Below are 9,689 nucleotides of genomic sequence, written 5' to 3'. Positions count from 1 at the left end.
ACCAAAAGAGAAACACAATTCCCCTGAGCCCTAGCGATGGGTGAGAACTCTCCTCTGGGCCTTTAGGCCACATCACACTCCCTACAGCATGGTGATTGGCACAGAGGAAGCAGAATTTTCCATTTTGGTTTTAGAAAACACAAGGAGAATGTCCACTGATGACTGACACTCTTATTCTGAAAAGAATAAGTTCTTCACTATTTAAATCTTGTGTAAGAAAAACTTCCAGCTACAACTGTGGCAGCCTTTCAAAAACATCAACAATAAAGATGAATCAACACAACAATTTCAATGATAAACTGTATCCAAAGTTTAGAGATATCAATAGTTTTGTTAATTGTATTGTTCCTACACATAGATTTTATTTTGCCTTGCTTAAATATGAGGCAGTTTTCAAAAACAATGACCTACCCCCAAAGGCTTCCTACAGACATGTCAAGGGTTTAGAGACTTTTTCAATTCTGATCTTGAAAGCACCTTGGAGTATCATTTAGCCTTGAGAAAGCAGACCCACACAAGTACCCACTGAGAGGCTAAAAAATTAAGATCCTCTTCTCCAGCTAGGTTTGTGCATAACTCCTGCTAAAGCCAGGGCAAATCTGAATCATAATGAGAAGATCATGCCCTTCAACTGGTTTACGGGGGCAGAAAAAACATTAAGATTTATGCTTCAACCAAGCCCCCTACTCTTGTCTTATCAGGTCTATTTTTAAATCTCAAATCATTAGAAAATGACTGCTAAGAATTTTTTCACTTAATTGTTTCAAATATTTACAAGCATTGGTGAATCTGCATGTAACTAGGGAGAATAAGGCAAGAATATGGAGAAAATGATGGGTTTGCACCACTTTTTGTGATTTGTGATTTCACAGAATTTGGTTATCAAAAATCACTCTGAATTTCTTATCATTAATCTGTTCCATTTTGGAAAATATAATTCTATCAACATAACCAGTAACAAGACTCATAACTTACTTTCTATATAGGTGCTTAAAAGGCATCTACAAATTAGGCTGATCCAATGTATCATTAGGTAAAAACAAGGAAAACGTAATTTAACCCAGGTAGGTCAAGAGAGGGTAACCACTTACGGAGATGTGGGAAGGGCTGAAAACAAGAAATGTTAAGGTGACCAGAAAAGAAGAAGTTTCTATTTTTAGGGCAGGTGAGCAAATAGAGCAGATAGTATTACCAGAGGCAGGGAGAGAAAGCCTGCACACATGAGTTGGAAACAGGCAGAGCTGGAAGCAACCAGGAGGGAGTGGCTTTGTGACTGGATCTAGAACCTTGGAGGAGATGCAGGCTCGGTGTGAAACACCACGAGAAGCACCGTGGGCTTCTTCCCAACCCCTCTTGCCAGTGTTCTGGCAGGTCCTCTCTTTGGCCAAACCTAATCAGAAACCAATGGGTAATGTGGTTTCCAAAAATCAGGCTCCCTTGTGAACCAGAGGAGTGTAGAGGAAGAAAGGGGAATGGATCAAAGAGTGACAGGCAGGTGTTTAGTACCGTGTATCCTGTCTGCTCTCCAGCATCCACCCGCACTCTTCACTTGTACTGAAGTTTCCTACAGCAGGAACTGCTCGTTTCTGCCTATCATGGTGTAACCATCCTTCATACAAAGATACCCTCACCCTCTCCAGAAAGGGAGAGAATGTCTCCACCAGTGTTCATTTCTCAACTAACTCAATCAAAATCCTACCAGGGTATTCTGTAACCTAAAAGCCAATTATAAAATCAAGGACAACACTTTTCTCTTTTTAAGATTTTATTTATTTAGATAGAGAGAGAGTGTGCACACACACGAGTGGGGTAAGGGACAGAGGGAGAGGGAGAATCTCAAGGAGACTCCACACTGAGTACAAAGCCCAATGCGGGGCTCCATCTCACGACCCTGATATCATGACCTGAGTTGAAATCAAGAGTCAGATGCTTAACTGACTGAGTGCCCCAACGACAACACTCCTTAGGAGAAATAGAAGAAGGGAAAAGAGAAAAAAAAATGAATGTTTAATATTGTCTATGTCCTTCAGCCAAACATCACCATTAAAACAAGTTAAACAAGTTGGGTTTATTACTCTCTGCATTGAGGGAGAACACATTCAAGAGGTGTCTCAGTTAAGAGGAAGTTTAAAAAACCAAAACAAAACAAAACATTATGGGACGGGATTTGGGCTTTAGCTGGGTAATTTGGGGAGGGGTTGAGGAAGCAGGGGTTTACCTTAAATGGAGTGCTATTAGAAAGCAGGGGCAATTACATGACCAGGTGTCTCAATAAATAGTATCTACAGGGAGGGCAAACTAGGATGAGAATAAATCTATAACAGAAAAAACAGCAGTTGTCACTCTTACTACACGGGAGAGAGGGATGTGTGGTGGTTTGTAGCTTGATGAGTGTCCTTGTTTTTGTCTCATTTGATTATGGTCTCAGAGTGACCATAATCTGACACTAACTTGCAGTAAGACTATGTCCAACAGGAGAACCACAGGCTTCGCTATGAGCATCAGACCAGTTACCAGACGTCAGAAGCTATGTTTTTTTCTTCCTCAATATCCACAGAACTTACATTCATATTTTTAAATATGTAAGTAAAATATGTATTTATATATAATATATATAATATGCATATCTTTTCTGTTCTTCTGGTATGTGATCATAAGTAGTAATTAATATTTTAATACATCCGTCTTCTAACATACATTCCATGTTCATTCCCCTTGACCTTAACTACCAGCTTGACAGTAGAGATTCTCTACCTGGTACAGTGACCTACATATTATGCCCTGAAGAGGCTAAGCCTTTGGTGGTCCAGTCTTTATTGGCTTGTCCTAATCTCCCATTAACTTTCACTATTGTGTATGAAAGTACTAAGTCCCCAGTGAATCCTCTAAGTCCCATTCGTCTCCATTGCAAGAGTAATCCAACTTTCCCTCATCAAATGGAATCAGTCATCTCAACCAGGTTAGCAATCTCTTTTTCTATCTATTGTATTGGTTCAGTGGTATGAGGAGCCCCAAATGGCCAGGTGTTAATCTCAACTCCAATTCAACTCAAGAAAACCATCTTCACACCACCTCCCACAACTCCAGTAGAAGCTTACTCTATAAACAAAATCCTCTGAGACATCTAAAACCAAAGTTGTGGGAATGAGAGCAAAACTCACTAGAGACCAAAAGTGTGAGGGAGGGAAGAATTCTTAGATATAATAGTGAAAGGAACCATTCCTATGCTTCCCTCTTTGGCTATGGGAGAAATAGAGCTAGATATTAGCGACCAATTCAAAGCACATATGGCATCTTGTAGGACAGCACCACCAACACACGGTGTATCACAGACAGCTGGAGACATACTGGGTTTTCAGTAGGCCAGTTCATAGTTCTATGAAGCCAAGTTTTTCTGGGTGACAAGGTAAATGTATGTCTGGAGGATTCTGTGGCCCTCTGGCTCAATTCTGCTGTGAATTATTTCCTTGGTCATATACACAATTGTGTGGGATAACTTTATTCTGAATAAATCATTCCATGAGCCTACCAATGGTATATCGTCAGGAGCATTTTTCACAGAAAGGCTGGATGACGTGCATGAGGAACTCTTTGTACTATTTTTGTAATCTTCTGTAGATATGAAATTAATTTGGAGTAAAATGTTTAAAAATAAAGAAGGCTAGGTAGGAGAAGAGGAGTTGTTCCTGCCAACAAGGAGACTCAGGAGGAAAGAGAATTCAATCTTTAGCAGGTTCAGGGAGAAATATATTAATCAAAACTGCATACCTTCTTTATGTTCAAAATAAGTAATTATTAAACACACTGCTGTAACATAGCATTTTAACTTATTACAGACTTTTATTTTCCCCAATCAGGCCTATTCAAAATATTTATTTGAAGTATTTTTTGTTTTTTCTTTTACTTATTTGGTTTATTCTTTTATTACCAGGGAAATATCTTCTCTATAGATTTTGTTCTGCATGCAGATTTTTCTTAAACTCTTGAGAAGGATTACTTTTGACAGGGGCATATATTTTCCACAAAGAGCTTAAAATTTAAATACCAAAACAAACTTAATCATTCCCAATGAAGTCTAAGGAATTTGTATTCTTTTCCTTTTAAAATTTTTTTAAAATTTTTTTACAGTTCATTGTACTTCAGCTAAATCCTTATCTGATTGTTCTCTGGGTTGCTAATCTGCCTTATCACTTCAACTTGCAACTTGAATCTCCCCTACCCATGTAAAGTGCTCAGGGGATAAGCCAGTGTGTAGTACCAGTGCTCTGCTATACTTTTATTTTCATACAAAGGCATCATACCCTTTGGAAGGAGAAACATTTCTTTTAATTTATTTTTGCCCACTTATTAAAGGAATTACTCTTAGATTCCTGAATTAACTGGTTTCCTATTTCCAATTTACTCTAATCACATTTTAGCATCATCAATTGACTGGTACCCAGACTAGCCACCCAACTGACCTGCTCCTTAATCTGGCATCAGCGAAGAAGGAATCTAATTATGAGACTGAGACAGTCTAGTCCCTGACATCACTTGTCCATTTTTTAAAAAGAACGCAAAACTCAACTTGTGTTCACTTGAGGTTTCTTGGCAATCCAATTCTTAAGCCACAGAAGGATCATTGGTAAGTGATGAGGAAGGTAGAACAAGAAAGCCAAGATGACCACATTATGAAACAGCCAGGACACAATGCTAAATGCCCTGAGGAATTTAGATTTGAACTTGATGCACTGAGGAGCCAGGAAAGGACATCAGGCAAAGGAGTGGTTTGAACAGATTGGCATTTTCAAAATTTATTCAAAATGGAAAGGTTCTATTCAATATGCAAATGTACCTCAGAAGTTAGGTCTCTGTCATTCAAACTTGCAGTGAGCTATTTTGATCTGCTAATCAGAGGGCAGCTTGAGAGGACTAGGTTTTGAGGAGGTGGAGATGGACAGTGCCAAGAATAGATTTTGTCTAGACTGCTATCTACAGCACATCACTCTGGAAAATTGTCCCCAGTCACCTGCAGCAAATGCTAGAAGTCGTATATATCTATGAGTTTAAGGCCAGTATGCACAATGTTGCCCCAGGATATGGTCCTAAAACAAGGCTTCATTTTTTAAAATTAAATTAATTTGGGGATTAGACTGATTGGAATGTGATTCGATTACAAAATATTATGAGTGAGAGGACCTAGACATACAACCTGGCTCAGAACAATACCTAATCTGACCAGCTCACACCACCTCTTCAAAAAAGTAAATCCTTCCCTGATAAAAACCTACTAAATATACTACCAGCATACTTTTAAAAGCAGGATTTCAAAGAACAAGCCAGAACTTGTTGAAGCCAGAGCTGATGTCTTTTCAATCAGTTATTTTGCTGAAGTTTAGAAATGTATAACTAATAAGGGCGCCTGGGTGGCTCAGTCCGTAGAGGGTCTGACTCTTGGGTTTTGGGTTTTGGCTCAGGTCATGCTCTCATGGGTTAAGAGATTGTGTTGGGCTCTATGCTGGGTGGGGGGCCTGAGATTCTCTCTATCCTTCTATCCCTCTCCACCACCTGTACTCTCTCTCTCAAATAAATAAATAAATCTTTAAAAAGGTAAAAAGAATGTGTAACTTACATATAAAAAAAAAAACCACTTTCTTTTTTTGGCCTTTCTCTTTCCGCCATCTTGTGAGAATAGTGACAGACAGGCTAAAGAACAGAGGAAAAGGATGCTTGAGGGAAGAGCACAACGTGACGTGACAGAAAGGGTTTTTGAAGCTGTGTTTGGAAGCCTGTGCAGGGTGCCCACCTGTGGAGGCCTGCTAGGAACAGGACTCCTAAAACGACAACTATGTCTGGAAGGCTGTGGTCCAAGGCCATTTTTGCTAGCTATAAGCAGGATGTCTGGAACCAGAGGGAGCAGACAGCTTTTCTTAAGACTGAAGGGGTTTATGCTCTAGATGAAACTGAATTCTATCTAGACAAGAGATGTGCTTATGTGTATGAAGTAAAGAACCACACAGTGACTCCTGGTGGCAAACGGAACAAAGCTAGAGTAAATGGGGGAAAAGGAACTCTTGCTCATGGAAATAGTGGCACAGTTCATGTCGAATTCCAAAGAAACCTTCCAGCTAAAGCCATTAGCCACAGAATCTATGTGATGCTGTACCCCTCAAGGATTTAAACTTAATGAAAAGTAAATAAATAAAGGTGCAGATTTGTTCTCTCGTAAAAAAAAAATTTTTTATTTACTTTCTATATTATCATTTCCTGAAAAAATTAAAATGTCTCTGTGATACCTTTATAAGCAACTCTAAGTTTGACTGGTAATTTGTGCATCCAGATTATGCTCAGCAAAGCATGAATCATATAGATCCGATTATGTGATTATGCAAATGCACACTAAATATACAATTACAAGCATATATGGGCAGTGAAATTTAATTAATTATTATGACTTAGCTCACTTGCCCAACGTAGTTTTATTAACTAACAGTCCACAGATGTGTTTCCTCTCTTGACTCATTTACATTTTAATGCCATGTAGAAATGATAAATTATTGTAACAGCAGACGATAAAAACAGATGGAATAAACATAATTGAACCCAAGATGATTTACATAGGTTTGAATTGAGCAGTTTGTGTATTTAAGTCAGTATTAAATGCTTTATTCTTATATTGTTGCTATTTAGGAAGAATTTCACACACACACACACACACACACACACACACACACACACACACAGAGGCACTCAAGCCAGCCAAGGGCATTTATAAATGCATATTTAGGGGCACCTGAGTGGCTCAGTCGCTTAAACGTCTGCCTTCAGCTCAGGTCATGATCCCAGGGTACCGGGATTGAGCCCCGTGTCAGGCTCTCTGCCCAGCAGGGGAGTCTGCTTCTCCTTCTCTCTCTGCCCCTGCTCCTATGGTCTCACTCACTCTCTCTCTCAAATAAATAAATAAAATCTTTAAAAAAATAAAATAAGTAATTAAAAATGCATATTTAAAGGATATTAAATAGCTTTTAAATTGATGAGCAATCACTAATTGTACTTAAAGGTATAAATATTAAAAGAAAAATGTGATCAAAAGGATCAGAGTAACCTAGAGATTATAAAAATTATCAATAAACACTTATGCTAAGTGAAGTGAACATTTGACAAATTACCAGGTATAATTGAAAATCTCAGCCACTTATAGATTACATTGTCTCCTGGAGGGCTGCATTCCAAACTTAAATAATTGATGATCTTTCTAAAGACGAAATCTAAAACCATCAGAATCACTTCATTCCATTCCAAAATAGTATTTGTGTGTGTGTACATGTGTATGCATCCCCGAGTCTTTTAATGGGCATACATGTGAATTGACATACAGAACTATTACTCCTGTTTCTTTGAAATCCCATCAAATAAAATTGCAAATACATTAAAAAGTCAATATTCGGGGCATCAAATTTCTCTGGTGTCAAAAAAGTGAAGAAAGCTTGTTCTCATTTGTCAAAAAAAGATTATAGGAATAGCAGAGGACAGGAACCGGTTACCAGATAATGACTGCTCAGTAGTCCGTGGAAAGCCTTCCTTCCCCTGTTTATATCATATGATATTCCTGGCGGAATCCTCCTTTGGCAGGAAATAGAGGATTATAAATGTGTGGACTTCAAACTACCTTTGCTCTCCTTGAACGGTTATTTTCACCATAATTCATCTCTCAGGTGGTATCCCCAACCTTAATACTTTACTTCTAACTTTATGTGCATGGTGCTAAAAGAAAGAGCCTAAAATTGTGTGAAAAACAGAAGAGCATTTTCTTCTCTTTTTTTAAGATTTTATTTATTTATTTGTCAGAGAGAGAGAAAGAGAGCACGCGCTCACAAGCAGGGGGAGTGGCAGGCAGAAGGAGAAACAGGCTCCCAGCTGAGCAGGGACCCCAATGCAGGACTCAATCCCAGGACCCTGGGATCGTGACCTGAGCCGAAGGCAGATGCTTAACCAACTGAGCCACCCAGGCATCCTGAGAAGAGCATTTTCTAAAATTGAATTAGTTTAGGGCCAAATATGGATTTTTTTTTTTTTACTTTAAGGATAGGTATTTCTATCCAGAGCTTCATCTTGCCATATTGCAGAAAAGAATTTTTTTTTTAGCCCTGGACTGCCCAGAGGTACTTGAGAACTGGGTGTATCCTTTCAGGTTAAAAAGGCCTAGTGTGTCTGCTATGAAGTCATTAAGGCTAATGAATATTGCAATGTCAGGAGAAGTGGGTCTTGAAAGCTACACCATCTAGGGAACAAGGGCGAGCTGGAGACAAGTCAGCTGTAAAGTTAAGATTGAGGTTCATCAGAAGCAGCAGAACTAAAGTGGGTGAGAATCAACCACTTGGCTAACAACAGACAGGGGTTTTTGGTTTTATTTTGAAACTTGCAAAAAATTAGAAAGCCAAGCAGGTACAGTAAAATAGTTGCACTAGAAAGAGAATGATAATTACTATTTACACTAGGAAATCACATATTGTTCTTTGGCCACAGTCATCATTGGTGCTTGAGGTAAGTACAGTGCTTATTTTTTATTTCTAATTCTATATCTTAAATAAAAAGATACAATGGACTGCGGAACATGGATGCCCCGTCTCTCTCCATACCCACACCTCAATCTGCGTTCGCTGCCGCAACCTCTTCCTGCACCATTTGTATGTTCTCAGTGCTGTCAAGGAGGCTCTGCAATGCTTAAAAATAAAACAAAATAGTTGTGATGAATCAGATACAAAAACTAGCTACCTTAGACCTTCATGAAAAACTTAAAACCTGGTAATTTCTAGGCTTTATATCTACCCTGAGTTGTTGGCAAATACGCATTTATTAGCTTACATTTCCTTAAATAACCATAAGAAGGTCTTAAAATCCTGCCAACATTTTCTGGGAATTATCACACTTTTCAGTATTACATACTATTAAGCTACTGTTATTGGTAGCGATGGAAATTTTGCATTTTCATAAAAAAAAATAGTTTCATAACAGCAAGTCTTTACTCTCTACAGTAATGCTTGGTTTCTAGAAACTTTGATACCCATAATGAAGTAAGTAAATTACATTTGATAGTGCTATCACATCATCTTTGTGCCAATGCTCAAAAGCTGGGTGAAGACCTCAAGCCAGTGTCCTGTATGACTGGATTGATATGCTGAAGGGGCCCATCAGAGCCACATTCTACCTGTACTGCCAACTCTGCCTGCATTTGCAGTGACAATTTCCATCTCCACTTTACCATTGTAAAGAAGTGTGCTCAGAATGGCTTCAATGTCAACCATGGAAAATACTACCTTGCAAATTCCCTGTTCATAGGTATATTTCCAAACATTATTAATTGAGTAAATGTATGATCTCTATCACAGAATCCTGCTTTTGCCTTCATTCATAGAAATTTAAAATACTGTTGTCGCAGCACCTTTACAAATTTGATTCGAAACCGTGGTAGCCGTGCAGGGCTCCAGCAATCACGCAATCAGACTACAGATTATATTGCAAATACAGCTTCTCTGGGTCTCCAGAGGTTTAAGAATTTTGGTAATTTGTTCCGATTGGCTTTGTTGCTGTTCTACCTTCTAGTTCTTTGGCATTTTTGTTGATTTCTGCTCAGAGCAAACTGCGTTTTTTGTTAGATTATCATAGCTCTACATCTTCCATGATTTAATATGCTAGTTTCTCTTGGTTGT

At 38.6% G+C, this 9,689-nt stretch overlaps 1 protein-coding gene across 1 annotated transcript; it reads left to right on the top strand.

The window, feature by feature from the left end:
- The first annotated feature begins 5,827 nt into the window (after positions 1-5,827).
- On the top strand, positions 5,828-6,160 carry LOC109491275 (60S ribosomal protein L35a-like). The gene has a single exon (XM_034667512.1). It carries the CDS (start codon positions 5,828-5,830, stop codon positions 6,158-6,160), a length of 333 nt encoding a protein of 110 aa, XP_034523403.1.
- The last annotated feature ends 3,529 nt before the right edge of the window (positions 6,161-9,689 follow it).

The sequence above is a fragment of the Ailuropoda melanoleuca genome, chromosome 1, assembly GCF_002007445.2.
Source record: "Ailuropoda melanoleuca isolate Jingjing chromosome 1, ASM200744v2, whole genome shotgun sequence".
Taxonomy (NCBI): Eukaryota; Metazoa; Chordata; class Mammalia; order Carnivora; family Ursidae; genus Ailuropoda; species Ailuropoda melanoleuca.
This window is presented reverse-complemented; position numbering and strand designations above follow the sequence as displayed.